This window comes from Lynx rufus, unplaced genomic scaffold, assembly GCF_022079265.1.
Source record: "Lynx rufus isolate CCGP_SWC_20201006 ecotype Redwood Valley unplaced genomic scaffold, mLynRuf1.p SCAF_6, whole genome shotgun sequence".
NCBI classification, from domain to species: Eukaryota; Metazoa; Chordata; class Mammalia; order Carnivora; family Felidae; genus Lynx; species Lynx rufus.
The window spans coordinates 34,555,786-34,573,014 of NW_025814878.1; the positions used below are offsets into that span (position 1 = coordinate 34,555,786).

The 17,229-nt window shown below is 40.3% G+C and overlaps 2 protein-coding genes across 6 annotated transcripts in view; one reads left to right on the top strand and one right to left on the bottom strand.

Moving 5' to 3' along the window:
- NKAIN2 (sodium/potassium transporting ATPase interacting 2) overlaps positions 1-8,128 on the bottom strand; it is a 995,125-nt gene extending 986,997 nt beyond the window's left edge. For 2 of the 5 annotated variants that reach the window (XM_047102360.1, XM_047102359.1), the window contains exons 1-2: positions 7,952-8,127; positions 7,684-7,875 (exon numbers count right to left, since the gene is read on the bottom strand). In XM_047102360.1, coding sequence (XP_046958316.1) covers positions 7,684-7,737 — 54 coding nt within the window. In that variant the 5' untranslated portion in view covers positions 7,738-7,875; positions 7,952-8,127. The other 3 variants (XM_047102356.1, XM_047102358.1, XM_047102357.1) reach the window with 3 other exon arrangements.
- Positions 8,129-8,706: 578 nt separating this feature from the next.
- The window catches only part of TRDN (triadin), a 496,354-nt gene continuing 487,831 nt past the window's right edge, over positions 8,707-17,229 (top strand). Inside the window, 2 exon segments of the mRNA XM_047103003.1 lie at positions 8,707-8,933; positions 9,027-9,223. Coding sequence (XP_046958959.1) covers positions 8,707-8,933; positions 9,027-9,223 — 424 coding nt within the window.

A 17,229-nucleotide genomic window follows, 5' to 3' on the forward strand; every position in this document is an offset into this window, starting at 1 on the left:
AAAGAAATGTTTCTTCAAGAAATCAGATGTTACAACTAAGGCCACTGGCCAAATGATATATAAACAGCCCATAACTACTCCTACTGCCACTGGGGGAACAGTTCTGAAAGATTCAACTGTTAATAATTACAAAGATTTTCTAGATATCAGAAGTTTAGGAAGCTCTTCTCACATGTGTGAAGCTCTTTCACGTGTAAACTTTGAGCATTCCCCAGCCCTTCCAGCCCCCCCCCCCCCGCACATGCTCCTTAAGCAGGAATGATTTGCCTCATTCTTCAAAGGAGGAAATGACAGTTATTTGGTTGTTCAGTACGGAAGGCTGGCTAGGTGTTGAAAACTCTGCCCCCTCACTGAATCCAGTGCTTTCCCAGCACACCCCTTCCTCTCTCTCTCTCCCCCAAGGTTGTGCTTGGCAACAGTGAGAAGCTATTCCAGAAATTCAGACTGAGGCGCTAGGTTAGCAGAGAGAGGCCACTGAAGGAACCAAATCTGCTCCAGCGTGACAGGCATACAGCGTATAGGCTAGAGGCACTGAATCCCTTTCAGATTTTTCGTGATCTCTATTCACTACAAAGACACAAATGCTGCGAAAAGATCTTCCATTTATTTCCCTTATTTAAACTTCTGAATAGGACCAAGCTAGAAGTCAGAAATAGACACACTTGGTCCTGAAGAATTTTTTGTTCACGTAGTAACAGGCCAAAGGAAGAATGAGCTAATTATCTAGTTGGGTTGAAAATTTTCAGAAACAGGTTCATGTATTCACGTAACACCCTAAGTGAAGACCTGTGTTTTATGTCAGTAGTTCTCCAAGTTTGGTCCCTCACCAGCAGTGTCACTGTCACCTGGGAACTCCTCAGAAATGGAAATTCCAGGTCTAGGACCTCCCAAAGACCTATTGAACCAGAAGTCCTGGGGTGGGCCCCACTGATTTGGAAAAAGCCCTGCAGATGATTCTGATGCACCATCAAGACAGACAAGGGCTCTTATCTCAAACAACCTATTACTCCAGGTTATTTCCCACAACAATTAATTGTAACTATATTCTCACCAATCAGTAGTCTGGATGCATTTAGGATGTGGGACATGTTTTAAAAAACAGCAACAACAACAGGTACATAACATTACTCTGCATTAGCAATTCATCAGAAATTGGTTTCAAAAGGAACAAGAATTTCCCATAGAATCCTTTTTTAAACATTCACATCAAAGTTTCCAGCTCATACTTTGTGCTTATTTCTCAATAATTGGCCTGAAATACACAGTAGCTGTAACTCTCCCCCTCCCAACCCCCTGCCCCTTGAAAAATGACAGAAACACAACCTCATCATGAGGGCTCACTTTTCTAGGGCAGAACTATAAGTATGTCTTGCACTGTTTGGGCACACTTGAAATCTAGTGTGAACAGCAAGCAAAGCTAACTGTGAGGGGCTGGTGCCTCCTTTTATTCCCTACTCCAGGCACCAGCAACTCCTAGTTGTGAAACCCCAAGTCTACCTGGGCCTGTCAGGCCTGGACAGAAGCCTGGTACCAACAGCCCTCCAGGAGCCTGCTTAGGCTTCTGTTGATTACTGGCTCAACAGGAATTAGTAGGTAGATGCTGCCTTTGTTAGTAAAAGAAATGGAAGCTAGGACAGCTGTATCCTTTCATGTTACCTGGAAGGTGGAAGGGATTTCCTGAAGCTCAGTCTGGCTTTAGGTGGGACAGACCTGGGTTTGAGCACAAACTCTATCACTTACTAAGAGAGTGAGTTAAGAAAAGTCACTTAAAACTTTCTGAATCTCCATTTTCTCCCTTGTAAAGTGAGGATATTAGTGTCTATTACCTATGCTGTAGAATTATTGGAAAGGAATCAGTGGGGGGAAACAAAAAAAAAACACTCATTTAGCATTTAGCCCAAAACAAGCTTCAAATGCATGCTAACAGTTTTCATTATTGTTTAAGTATTTTACAAAGATAGATTTTTAAAGCATAACACAAAGCACAAACTTTTTTTTCAAAGTACACAAAAAAGTCAGTCTGTCATAACTTTTCAAAAAGAGTTTCTACAAAGATCAAAGTTAGCATGTGATCCATAATTAACTTAAAAGGTGAAAATTATTAGCATAAGTCACTTTATTCCATCCCAGGTTGAATGAAAAAAAAAAAAAGTCTACAGCTTCCACCAGACTTAATGTCACCAACGTTTCTATTTGTTAGACCCAGTGCCTGGGTTAGAGTTTAAGCAAAAATGAAAAACACTGCTTTCAGGAAGATGAAGCAAGTAACTCCTTTAAATAGTGATGAACTTTCCAATCTAAATATACCTGAAATAGTTTTAAAAAATCCAGTTTAAAATTACATTGCTACCTTAACCCAGAGAAAGAAAACAATATAATTTTATCTTATTTCTTCATAGTTTTTAAATATCCTTCAATTTCTTGGAATTGTTAGGAACAAAAGTTTCACACACTTAGTTCCATTCTATATGTAGAAATTAAGTGTTAATATAACATTTGTTTCTACTGTTGTTACAGGGGAAAGGGAACCTTAGATACACTGTATCTCGATGGACTATGTATTTCATTATATTGAAAAGAAACAATAACCCAGTTCTCTGGGAGGAGTGGGGGCCAAAATTGGAAGAGTTCACTACATAGATGAAAAAATAGAACAGAAATACTTCTTGTGTATGTATTTAATGTATGACATTTGAGTGTTATAAGTCCTGGAAATAGAAAATTTTCCATTATTAGCAATATTAGTTTCAAAAACTATTTTTGGAAAAATTACACTGAGCTGCTTGAAATTCTACCAAATAACACAACTGAAGTATATCCTTTGAAATTTTGGCCATTAGTAGAATGTATACAAATACTGAATGCAACTGAGGTCATAATTCTAATATTTTTATTTCCGGTATAAATCTAGAAGGGTTAAAATGTGTTTCTGTCTCGGATTTCATTTTTGTTAAGCACACACATGCACAAAAAGGAAACAGAACAAGAAATAAAGACCTCCTATTTCAAGGAGTCCCTGGCTGCCATTCCAAAATTCTTCATTGGGCAAGTAGAGAACCTGCCCCCCAAATAAAGCAGGATCAGAGGGAAAAGGAGGTAGCAATGCCTATTCACATTTCTGGGCCACTGCCCACTTATGGGCTTCATGCCAGGGATGACTCTGGCATTCTGCACAGGGGATGCTGCCCATCCAAGCCTTTATTTGAGAAAGCAGGGGAACAGCTCTGTACAGATTGGCTCTTTGAAACTTTGGGTATATGAAAAAAAGGAACTGCCACTTGGTCTGTGAACCAAGAAAGAGAGCTGGACACTGGAAGGAGTGTCTATATCTTTCTTGGTAAACATTAGAGTAGAGTAGTACTGAATCAGAATGAAAGAACAGATCTAAAAAAAATACACACACATACACACAAGACAATGCTGGGATGCAAAAGTAGAAAACATATGGAAAGAAGAAAGTTATTTTATAACTTAGCAAATTCTTAGCATATTTTTACATCATAAGTTTCTGAAGCATTATATGGAAATCGTTAGTCCACAAGATTTAATGTTCACAAGATTTTATTAGCAATGGCATATGTAGATTCATAAATCTAAAATTTTAAATTATCTCACTAGGGAAGGTTTGCGGCAGGTACAGTTCTACATTTCTGAGGAATTTCCAAACATGTCAAAAGTATCCGAGGTAAATCCTAAGATTCTACCAGCAATTTTCAAGTCACTTCACATCATGCTTTGTTTTTTAAAAAGTAACGAAGGTCCACGTAACTATGAACACAGCACAAAGTCAGAACTGACAGCACCAAAGTATTCCATAATTATAATAAGATTGTTTCTATTTAGTCCATTTATGCATTCAGGGCTTTCTTTTCTGATAAATGTATACTTCTAAAAATGCTTAGTAACTGCTCAGTATCAAGTAACTGTTCGGTAAAACTAAAGATCATTCTTAAGTTTCAAATGTGCTTCTTCACACAGCTGCACGCAAGTATACTAACACAATTCTTAGGTGCACCTGCTCCAAGTTAGCAATATTTCATAAAGCACATGGCAAGAATGGCACCTTCAAGTGTTAATCTGCTAAACATAAATGTGTACTTGTAGTAGTTTATGGCACATACACTTTGTGCCATAGAGGAATCTGGTGTACAAAAATGTGGACAATTTTTAATTTTCTTCCCTGAAAACAAAGCTGTCTTTTGAAACTAAAATAAGTTATGTTCTTCGATATTATAACAACTAAGTGGTCTTCACTGAGAATTATCTGAGTAATTTTTGCAACATTTAGATAAAGTACTCTTTGATTCAGCCAAACACTTAAGAACAGAAAGAAAGAAAGAAAGAAAGAAAGAAAGAAAGAAAGAAAGAAAGAAAGAAAAACAGCTGAAACTTTTTCACCAGCTGCTGAGTTGTAAATAAGAAGTTTGACTGTTCTTGTCCTGTGCCACTATATCCAACACAGCAAATGCAGTGATGAGTTTTGTTACTATCTGAAATCTTCAGTTTCTGAGCATTAAGGACAGCGATGATAAAAAGAAAATTACCTTCTTGAGATTAAGAGCTTAAACTTTGAACTGTACACATGAACAAATCTGTTTCCAGAAATCACCCCCTTTTTCATACCAATCACCCTAAAATCTGAAGTTGGAATTACCATACATCTCAAAGATTTTAATTTATGATACATAGAGGCAGATATTTTTTCATAAAATGGAAGTTTTGTATTGAATCTCTGTGGCATGAAATTCTAAATTCTTGTCTTATAAACTGATTTCCTGACTTTTAAAAGAACGTATGTTTATCCACACTTGTAGTCTGACAAACATTAAACTAAATGCACATTTACTATAATTAAAAGCTAAGATAGAATCCTGACAGAGAAATTTCTCTGGAGAGTTTGTCTCTGCCCATCACTTGTTAAAAGATCAAACACTGTGTCTGCTCTGATAATAACCTGATGAATGAGCTTCCCACCTCCACCATACCTACGAGCTACCTCATCCTCTACAAAGGTCAGTTGCAAGTTGACATAGACATAAATATTTCTTTAAGTCTATTTAAAATAGAGATACCCCACTTACAGAATTGGAAATAAATGTTTCCAGAAACTTAAAGTTACTTAACAAGGAAATTTAATAAAGTTTCTGTCCTAGACTGTTTCTGGCTTTCATTAATTTTAATGTACCTAAGATTTATCTGTATAACTACCAAAAAACATGTCCAAATGTTACCAGGATGCATACTAAACACTTCGGAAGTAAACAAAACTAGGTGAACTTTTGTATCAATCAATGGTACTGAGTCATAACTGACTCCTGAAACCTGGCTACTTATAAAACCACTTCTACTCATAATAACTCAAACATAATACAAAAAGTTTTTAAAGGTCTATCAAGAGCAAAGCAAAACACATATATCCACCTATAGCGTGTGTGTGCTTTGCAATTATTAATTTGCAAAGAAATTATTTTATTTAAAATTAAATACCGTATTTCTACAAAGCAACAACCACGAGGAATCTCTGAGGTCTTTTAAATGTGATCATTTCACCTTATCAAAGCAATGAATGTTCTTCGTCCTTTGTTTTTTGTTCTGCATCTGCATTAACATGGCTGCTAATTATATTAGCCTGGTGGCACTTAAAGTCTGAATGGGAAAAATCACATGATTCTTACAGAGCATCCTTAAGATTCAAATGTATACCTGCTTAGACTGAACACCCTTAGATTACAACTGCCTCTATTTTGTTACAAAACTTAGCTTTGATTCAGAATTTGTTTCATAAGTGATGTAGCACTTCTCCAATACACCATCACATATTTGCACGCACATAAATAAACACACACACACACACACACACACACACACACACACACAGGAATCTTTAGCCTTATTGTGCCATTTTGTACCTTTAGGTTTCTTTTTCGTGTATCTATGTGTTTCTAAAATTGTTAAGTTCTTGAGAAGTTTGTATTCATCACACAACATGTCACATGGATCTAATGCCTACAATTGCCATAATAAAGCCCTACTATGCTACACAATTAAAAATTAAATCACATTTTTTTTTTAATTGAAAAGAGCAAAAGACTACTCTTACCCACCCACTCGTTCTCACAGTTTTATGTTTTTACACAGTGAATCAGCAAATGTATTCTTTTCTGAATCATATATGAACACAGGAATGTTTTGATAACATTTATACAATTTGGCATAGTTGGCCTAACCAGTGGTTTAACAAAGTAAACTCACTGTTCTGATTAGCTTTATCATTAAGAGTAAAAATCCTTCATTGCAAAACTTAAATTAATATATAGAAAAGAGAAATAAACCGGTTTACACATCACTGAAAAAATATTATATTCTTAATATTATATTTATAGTTCCACCTTCTTTTTCTTAAAATCAAGTCCTTAAGAAATTCATAGATCAAAATACATATCTTGAGATAACTTTACTGGGGAAGGAAAACACCCCAAGACAATATGCAACAAAAAGCACTCCTTCAGCTAAATAGTAAACACAACAACAACAACAACAACAACAACAAAACAAACACTCTTGGGCTTCAAGACAATTGATAAACAATGAAGACCGCTTAAGGAATTCTTCTATCAGTTTCAATAGGAAATCCTTGCTCTTTTGAACACTTTACTGATTGGGCTCTCAGAAATCTTCAATCTTGTAGTCCTTTCAGCCTTTATGAAACAATTGTTGGAAATGTGGGTGGCTATTCAGATTAATTTATACTTTCCAAGGAAAGCTGTTTGATAGCAGGAGTGAGCAAGTACTCCCACTTCAAATTAACCACTTACAGTAGTAGATTTTTCACCTCTAAACTATCCTCAGCCCCTCCTTTGACTGCCCTTAGAGAATTTAAATTCATAGACTTGATGTTTTCCATTACTGGCTTCTTGCCTCTTTGCAAACATACAACATTCTTCAAAAAGCATATATAATTCTCCATCCTATAGGATCAGACAATATCTCTTTCAGGAGCACATACATAATGTCAGATTGAATAATTTTCCTTAGAATTGCTTTTAATAATTGCGATTTAAAGACTACTGGTTCAGTTTATGGCAGTGGTGTTACTGAGTTCATTTAAGTATTTCTCTTCAATCTACATACTTTTAGAACTCAATGTGGCTTCTAGATCAGACTGGTGTAAGGATACCATCTGCCCTACATAGTGGTCTGTTAGAGCATTATACTTACAAGACAATATATTCCTTGAAAAATAACACACGTCAGTGCAGAAACAAAGATACTGCAAAAAAAAAATTAGTATATAGAAGAAAAGTCGAAAATTCCATATCTCTCTGTTTTAACACCTGTATAGTAAATTATATGTGACAACCACGTTGTTACAGTAACAGGAATGCAAAGCATAAAGGAACAAGAGATACATCTTCCTTTGCTTAAAGAAATTAAAGACAAGTTTAACCCGCACCTACCAAACTGTCTTCAGAGGGACAGAAATAGGTGAGGGTGGAAAGGCTCACCTCCCCTGTACCCCACAGTGCCTCTCCCTGAAATCATTTTAAACATAGGCAATCTATCTGTCACCTTCTCTCTTTTATCTTTCCTTCCATTCTAATCAATGGCAGACCCATTACCGCACTCCCCAGCCCAGTATCTCAAAGGCGCATTACAGAATAAGAGGACCCAAGTGTCACTTACCAGTTGCATGCCACAGATAAAGATAAGCGTGCACCTGCCACTGCAATAACCCATGGTTTCCGAGACCCCTGCCACAGCCAGACTGTCCCACGTCGGCCACCGTCGAGCCCCCACTTTATCCAATCAGATCGCGGGGAAGGACAGGCAAACCTGCCGAGGGCTCGGGGGCTCCGGGCTGCTGCTGCCAGTGTCCTGGGAAGTGACAGGCATTAGGACCTGCTGGCGCGGCGGCGGCGGCAGCAGCTCCAGCCGCGCCCGCCAAACATACCTTCACTCGCTCGGTGCACACGCCGCGCCGCGGGCAGCGCCGCCCGCGGAGACGCGCCCGGGGCCCGCAGGGGCAGCAGCGGCAGCCTCGCAGCGCCGCCGCGCCGTCAGGCATCTGGCCGCGAAGTTTCGCCCCCGCCGCTCCTCGCGCCGGCTCGCCCCACGCCCCCCAGCGCGGCCGCCGCCCGACGCGCGCTCGCCCTGCGCTCTCCGCGCGCCGGCTTCGGGGGCGGCAGAAGCGCGCGCGGGGCGCTGCCCGCCTCCCTGCGCCGCCCGCGGCTCCTCTGCGCCCGGCGCTGCGGGGCCAAGCGGGCGGGGGCGGGGCGCGGGCCGGGCGGGGGCGTCCGGGCTCCGCGGTCCCGGGCGGCGGCGGCGGCGGTGGCTGCCGCACGCAGTGCTGCCGGGTCCGCGCCGCGTCCAGCTGCGGCGCTGCCCCTCCCCTCGCCCCAATGTGCTAATCCTCCTACAACAGATCCTTCAACTGCTCCCCGCCGCCCCTGCCAGAGACGTAAACTTCTCGCAGCCCCGCCGGGGCTGCCTCTTGAGGGGCTGTTGTCTAGGTGGGAAGAAGCGGCGCAGAAGCGGCGGCGGCGGCGCTGGGGACCGCGGGGCGAAGAGTCCGGGCGGCATGTCCGTGGCTTCCTGGGCTTGCGTGGGTCCTGGTCCCGCAGCCGAGCCTGAAACACTATGAGCGAGCGCCTGTGTGTGTTTGGGGAGAAGGGACGAAGAGGAGGGTTAGGGAAGGGGGGTGGGGTGATGAAACAGGGGTGCAGCCAAGGCATCCTGACCGGTTGCAAAGCCCGCGAGGCGGAGGAGGAGGAGGAGGGGAGGAGAAGGCGCGCTGCGGCCGCAGACGCACTGCCAGCCGCCCGGCACGCGGCTCCGGAGGATCTGCAAGGGCCGGAGCGTGGAGCGCCGACCCTGCTTGGGAAAAGGGACCGGGTTGCTGCTGGAGTTGGTGGGGAATTTGAGAACCGGAGACAGTAGGGACTCAGTGAGTTGCCGTTGTTGCTTTAAACTGTTTGCACTCAAGAAATTAAAGAATAAGAGACCATTTTAGCGGTTAATGACTACAGCTTTAAGGACCGTCCCAGCTGGGTATGGATTCCTGAAGGTGGGGATGCTCCAGACCCAGCTCTGGAGCGCCGGCCAAAAGCTGGGCAGAGGCTCCGGAAACCTGCAGAGACCTGCTTCGGAGCCCGCTGCTGCCACCTGCGGGTGGAAATCAGAAGAGCGAAGCAAGTTGGCCCTGGTGGCGGCCCCCGGGGCTTGGGTATTCAGAATCCAAGAGTCAAGTTTCCTTTTTAACCCCCTGGCAGCTTTGTGAAGGTATTACTGACTTTTCCTGGAGGTGAAGGTGTGGTGTCGAGATCCGCTGGGGAAGCGAGTCACTAGAATGAAGAGCTGAGACTGATGAGGAAAGAGAATAGGAAACCAAAGAGCAAGCATGTCCTACATCCCGTAGGATAAAGACAGATGAAGCCACCATGTCAGGCAAAGAGCTTTCCATAGCAAATGGGATTTGGCCCTTCTGATGAAATGGCATTTGTGTAGGATAGTGTTACGCTGGGAACCACAAATAAGGATTCCAACTGATTGCTTCCTTTGAGTAAATATTATGACATATCAGAACGACTAAATATAAAGAAATTGAATAGGGCATAGGGACCCTAGTCTCCAGAAGCCTGCTACTGAATTTTCAGAAATGTCAGTCGTAGAGAGCCAAAAAGGGATTTGATTTGTTAAATTTTGGGGAATGCAGATATTTTATTACTGTAATGAAAACGCCTGGTTTGAATCACCCCATTTGTAAATGGGCGTTTCTCTGAAAAGTGTCTTTCAATGTTTGAAGGAATTTAGAGAACCCAGTATATTCTGTTACCCACTGCAGGGGTCTGGTAGGTAATAGCTGCTCCACAACCCCTGCTAAAACTGAAGCCAGAGGTATCTGGTACAAATGTTTCTTTTAGTTATTGCTATTCCATCCTTATACATGTTAGCTGTCATGGCTGCTTGGCATGCAGGTACTTTTTACTGCCAAACAAAAATAAGGCTGTTAAGTGGATGCTGAATATTGAAGAAGCTCCTGCCGTATTGTGGAAAGCATTGTATTACTTTTTTAAATTCATAATAGCAACAATGCATGTGGATCCAGCAATAATCCTGCAATGGTTTGCAACCAAACCACCAACAGCCTGAGTGGCCTTTAGACTGTATAGGTTAAAGGAAAGCATAATGCTATCTTGCTGACTCTAAGTGCCCTGTCCATAGTCCCTGGATACTTGCCTTTCAATACATGCCCACCTTCTTTCTGCAAGCACTTGGGACGATCTGTCTACAGGCTCTTTGTAGCCACAAGAAGTTCTGGACTCCAGAGTGAAGTTACAGCTGTGAGAACAACTCTTGCCCAATAATGGATGGGAATTGGTGGATCAATATTCCAACTTCTCAACCCAGAGATGGGAAATTCTGAGACATACTCTAGTCTACATCATTAACTTCCCCACCAGGATTGAGCCCATAATGTCCATGGTTGACCATATTGGTCCATTCATGCACCCTGAATTAACTTCCTTCCCTTCCTGCCTTATTTCCCTTCCCCTCTACCAGTGCTTCTTGGGGTCACTTCCAAAATAAAGCACTCAAATCCTTGTGTCAGTACTGCATCTTGAGAAACCCAACATAATGCAATCTTCAAGGGCTTTTATTCCTGATCTGGCATCATGGGTACATTATTATCAGAAGACTGAACCAGGTACATGAATAGTATTGAGCATTTACTGTGTGCACCTATTTTACGTGCTACACTTGCACCATCTCACTTATTACTCACAAGAGACCAATGAGCTAGTGTGAAGGTCAATTTAGAGATACACAAAGAAAGGCCTAGAGAAATGAAGTATCTTGATCTCAGGTGCACATGTTCCTGGTGGCAGAATTAGAGTGTGAAGGTATGTCTGTGGGACATCAAAATTCACTTTCCAAACCACTGTGCTATACTTTGTTGATATTTTACTATACTTCTTTGCCATTATTTTGGAATTCCATACAGAAATGATGACTTAAAACATTTAGAAGAATGGTCACACACATTTTATCTCTTTTCCCATCTTTATTGAGATCATATTTTTTTATCTCTAAATTAAGTTCATATTGCATCATGTATATGCAGTATAGCCGAAGCCTGACTTACGAAAAGGTGCTGTAGATGGGGATATAGTTCCATTCCTTAAGGTGGCTATGCCCTTTCTGTTCCATTTCCATGGAGCCTTAAGGGAACAGACTATAAAGAGAATCCCAACTGTCCTATCGAAGTGCATGAAGGAGAGAGATGTCTCAAATTGGAATGTCAATTGCACTTTCATTTGGAAATAGTCACACACTGTTCAGCTATATGAGGCTTTCCTCAACTAGTCTGGTGATACAACTTTTGTTAAGTATCTTGTTTCTGTGGGGAGAATGTTTCATATTACACATCTTCATCTGGTTGACCTTGGAATTCTGCTTTAAAGTAACTTTCAAGGTTATTTGACATGTATTATCTCATTTATCTCTCAGAACAATTCATGGAATCCAATAGGTACACTATCACTAAGTCAATTGCTGTCTGCTCAACACCCAATCACTTGAACAAGAACAGGAGCTTACCCCTGGCTTTGTAACACAACTGAGCAGTTTCGCTGTGAGTTCTACTCCATCCATTATCGTTTAAAACTATAAAGGCAGCAATTATCTTTACGATCACAAACAAAATTGATTCATTGAGTATTTTATACAAACTTGGATTTTTTTTTTGCATTTGAAAAAGTATAGTATTTTCAAAATACAATTTAAAAAGAAAATAATCACCATAATACTTCTGCCCAGAGATAATCTGCCATTTTTGCACAAACCATTTTTTGTAAAAATGGGATTATATCATACACAATATATTTTAATCTGCTTTTTCTTTGCACTTAATAATAACTCCAATTCATTAACTATTAAACTATTAAGCTCATGGATTCTGCAGGCAATTCAACTTCATATTCCAAGCTCGGCCATTTACCAACCATGTAACCTTAGGCAAAACACTTAGCTTCCTATGCTTTAGTTTCCTTATCTCTAAGGGGTGACTGGTAGGGGGAGTAATAATACGCATATATCATTGGATTGTTGAGAGGATTATGTAAATATCAATGTATGAAACGTTTTCAAAACAGGGCCTGGCACATACGTAACGTATTAAGATTGTTAGTTATCATTATTCTGCACACAACATAGCTTTAATGACTATATAACATTCATTGCAATGCAAGCAAGTATTACAATTGTTTAGTTGGAATATTTATTTAATGATTATTATTTAGTTAATTATTTTCTTAGACATACAGGTTTTGTGGTGGGCAGAATAATGCCCCCCCCAAATATGTCGACACCATAATCCCAGGAACCTGTGAATATGTTACTTCACGTGCGAAAAGAGGCTTTGAACACAAATTAAGAACTGAAATGGGGAGAGTAGCCTGGATTATTCAGGTGGATCCAATCTAATCCCTTGAGCCCTTAAAAAGAGAACTTTTGCCACCTGGTAGGGTGGAGGGAAACATGTTAATGGAAGAAGTGGAAGAGAAGGTCAGGGAGATACAAGGTGAGAAGTTCAACCCACCATTGTTGAATCTGTAAATGGATGAAATGGGGCAAGAATCAAGGAATGTAGGTGTCTTCTAGAAGCTAGGAAGGGTAAGGAAATGGGTTGTCTCCTACAACCTCCAGGATTCGTGCCCCCAGCTTGGTTTTAGCCAACTGAGATTCTTGTCAGACTTCTGATTTGCAGAACTATAAGATAATTAATAATGTGCTATTTTAAGCCACCAAATTTGCAGTGATTTGTTATAACAGCAATAAAAACCAAGATAGTTTGCCTCCAATGTTTCAATATTATTTTATAATATTTAAATTTATAGCTATGTTTTTGCTTATGTTATGATTACTTCCTTAAGATAAATTTCTAGAAGTTATATTTGGATCAGCAAAAATATGCCTTTGAAAAATAATACCAAATTTCCTTTCAGTAGTTCTATCAATTCATAACTGTAGGAAATGTGCTTGCCATTTTCTCTATGCCATTATCCATAATGGATATTATCTTTTTTTTTTTTTTAAGTAGTCTCCACACTCAGCGTGTAGCCCCATGGAAGGCTTGAACTCGTGACTCTGAGATCAAAACTTGAGCTGAGATCAAGAGTCAGATGCTTAACTGACAAGCACCCAGGTATCTCACGGCTATTATCATTCTTAAAAAAAACTTTTCAATTGTAATTTATATTTTTAATATAATGCCCATTTATTAAATACCTAGTAAGTATGCTAAGATGAACTGTGACCCACAAATATATTACATTGACTCTCACTTTTCTGTGATGATTTCTCTAGCAAGTTCAATTGCAATTCTTTCTTTTTAATGTTCATTTATTTATTTTGAGAGAGAGAAGAGAGAATCTTAAGGAGGCTCCATGCTGCCAGCTTAGAGCCCCATGCAAGGCTTGATCTCACAACCTGAACCAAAATCAAGTCAGATGCTTAACCGACTAAGCCACTCAGGTACCCTCAATTTCATTTCTAATGATTATCCAATGACAGATTCTATACTATGGGACCTTAGCAGTAAAAGTCCTTATATCTATTTAACCAAAATGCTGGCCTTCAGAGAAAGCATTGAAAAGATTTTGATAAGCCAACATGACAGATTATGCCAGCATAAGAACCGGAGGTGTAGTTATGATCAATGCCTAACCACTCTTTTTTTGTTGTTTGTGTTAAATACCATTTGGGTTATAGACTTCTAAATTAAATTATTTTGATCTATAATTTATGTAAATTTTACTTATAATATCCAGTAAATTGCCATGAATAAGCTAGGATCTCAATACCTATTTGCTGGTGATAATTTGCATGCATTAACTTAATTATTTTTAACATTTCAATCGTATTTATTATGAGGTATTTTACAGTATATTAATACAATTATATTACAAATGTAGACTCTCAATTGTAATATAATTTTAATAAATTATCTCATACAAAGGCATGCAATTTTTGAAATAGAAACATTTGTCAAAATTAGAAAAGCCAAGGGGCTCCTGGGTGGCTCAGTCTGTTAAGCCGCTGACTTCAGCTCGGGTCATGAACTCACGGTTCATGGCTTCATGGGTTCGAGCCCTGCCTCTGGCTCTGTGCTGACAGTTCAGACCCTGAAGCCTCCTTCAGCTTCTGTGTCTCCCTCTCTCTCTGTTCCTCCCCTGTTTGCACTCTGTCTCTCTCTGTCTCTCTCTCTCTCTCTCTCTCAAAAATAAAAATAATTTTTTTTAAGGTTAGAAAAGCCATATTTTCATCTTTTGATTTTCCTCTCATTTGTGCTGAACTTTTTTTAACATGAAGAATCAGAAAATAAGTGTAAAGATAAGCTTAGTTTTCTAATTGCTGCTGTAACAATCCACTCCAAATATAATGGCTTTAAACAATAATTTTATTATGCTTGTGGATTCTGTGGGTCAGGAATTCAGACAAGGCACAGAGGGGGAAATTTTGTCTGTTGTACAGTGTCTGGGGCTTCCAGCTGGGAAAACCCGAAGGCTGGAGGTGGCTTTATGGCTGGGGCAGGGCTCCGCTAAAGATTCATTCCCTGGCAAATGGGTTGGAAGGGCTTGAGGCCCAGGACCTTAGAGCAGATCAGAGCAGAAGTGTGGCCTGTACTGGAAGCTTGGCCTCCTTCCAGCATGGCTGCTTCAGAGTAGCTAGACTTCACTTGACTGCAGAGGCTTCAATGTTCTAGCCAACAAGGAATAAGCTGGACTGCCTTTTATTACCAGCCTCAAAAGTCATCCAGCTCTACCTCCCCCCTATGCTAGTAGTCACAAGGAGGTTGCAAGCCTGCCCTACTTAAAGGGGGGAGACCTAGATCACCACCTATTACCATGTTTTCAAACCTTTCTTTTAGCTATTGAATAATTAAAGGGAATGATAATTAAAGGGAACTTAGAGTTTCCTGAACATTAAAATAAGTAAAAAATTAAAATTTAGACATGAATACTCTTGTATCACAATAAAAAAAGTTACCTTTCTACTAATATATCAGAGAAACCAGCTAATTAAATATAAAAGAAAGTGTTTCTCTGAATTCAGGAATGAAAGTTAATTAATAATGATTTGACTTTAGGTTTCATATGCTGTGGGCAAGACAAGTAAAGGGAGTATGTTCTCTCCATTCAAATGACTTCACTTTCTCAAGGGCAAGTTAAAAGTTGGGACTCATTTCCTACAATTATGAAATGAGGGATAGAGTATTTAAACCATTCAATAGAATGGGACTAAACAAATGATTAGTTTTTAGTAAAGCAATAGTAATATGTACTCTACTTTTTTTTCCATGTAATTAAGATTTATTACACAGCTTGAAAGTATCTTTACAGATAATGTAGTTACTGTAAAATTTCTTTATTTGCTGTGCTTTCCCCAGTTTATCCTTCTACAACCCTAATAAATACCAATTTAATAGAATATTAGAAAATGACAAAGAGAAATGTTAGGAAAGTAGATGTAGTGCACTTACTTATAATAGGATTAATTCAAAATCCTTACACAGTGGTATGTTTTGAGCTTCTGGAGGGAAGAAAAATAAATCCCTAAACGCAGTTGTATCTTTTTTATAGTTAAGATGTTCAGTAATACAAATATGATATTCTAATCAAATGTTTGTTTTCCCTTTTTAAGAGAGAAATAATGAATTCTTTGGCGGGATACTGAGGTGGATAAAAGATGAAGGCATTTTGTGTTTGCCTTCTTTTGCTGTGAACTGTAGTATATATAGAACCATGACTTCTTATAGGTCTGTTCAGGTTCGGTTGCCCATCCTGGTAGTGATTCTGACAAGCTTCCAGGAGGCTTTGCCCGGGTATTTCGTGGTAAACATTGTTGTTCCTTTGATACCTTCTGGGGATGGTTGATCTTGAAGAGGGGACATGGCAAATACCCACCCAATTCGTGAAGTATTTTTATTTTCACATATGCCTCTCTGGCAAAACCACATAAGCACTAACTTTGAATCACAATCAAATTCTCATTAGCCATATACTGTTCAGCCCAGCAACGAACTCTCTGTGTGTCACAATGTCATCATTGTATGTCTCCAGTCAGCACTGCCAGCGTGACTCAAGAATCCTCTGTGGGACCAGGGAGTTTCTGGACACTGTCCATATGACTTAGGAGTCCATGGGACACCAGAGAACTGTACCCAGGCAGTCACTCTGTCCAACCACATCACCTTGCCAATTTTACTCTGCTGCTGCCACCCTCTGCTGGGGTTGTCAGAGTGGAGAACATGGCAAAAACAATTCTTCCTTAGACTTTGCCCTCAACCTATATCCACGATTGAGGAATTTCACCTCAACCAGAGTAGATGTGAAAAGGACCACAAAACCCTTGTCCCTTTGTCTGCTTCTCCTAGTTCTGTCGCTTACCCTACTTTCTACTAGTCCTCCAGTGGCTGAAAATGGTGACTTGTCTTCTCTTCTTCCTGCCTTTTCAGGCCCCTCCTCTGAATGATATCTTCATTCTTCTAAGAGGAGATGCTTATAGAGTCAGGTGCAGGGGAGGAGCAACCAGCAGAAAGGGAGCAAAACTGTGATACCTGCTAATAGCTGCAAGTTGAGTGAAACACATACATTGCCCTTAGGGGCTAACATTACGAAGCGGGGGGAGATTCTAAGAAGAGAAATTATTCAGAATTATAAATCAGTAGAGGTGAGGGCTGAGGGCCATGGCAGTTCTGACAAAGAGAAGTTATTGTCCCCTGGATGAATCAGGAACAGAGCATTTAAGCTGGGTCAAGGCTTGGAGGTAGAAATATCACAGATCCAGGGGCGCCTGGGTGGCTCAGTCGGCTAAGCGTCCGACTTCGGCTCAGGTCATGATCTCGCAGTTCATGAGTTCAAGCCCCGCGTTGGGCTCTGTGCTGACGGCTCAGAGCCTGGAGCCTGTTTCAGATTCTGTGTCTCCCCCTCTCTCTCTCTTACCCTCCCCTGTTCATGCTCTGTCTCTCTCTGTCTCAAAAATAAATAAATGTTAAAAAAATTTTTTTTAATTAAAAAAAAAGAAATACTGCAGATCCAGAATCAGCAAGTAGGTCATTTTAGCTGCAATGCAGGAAGCCTGGGCAATGCTGGTGGGATAGCAGGTCTGAATGTCAGTTTGAAGAGTTTGGACTTGAGCAAGAATAAGGACCCCTTGAGATACCATGAG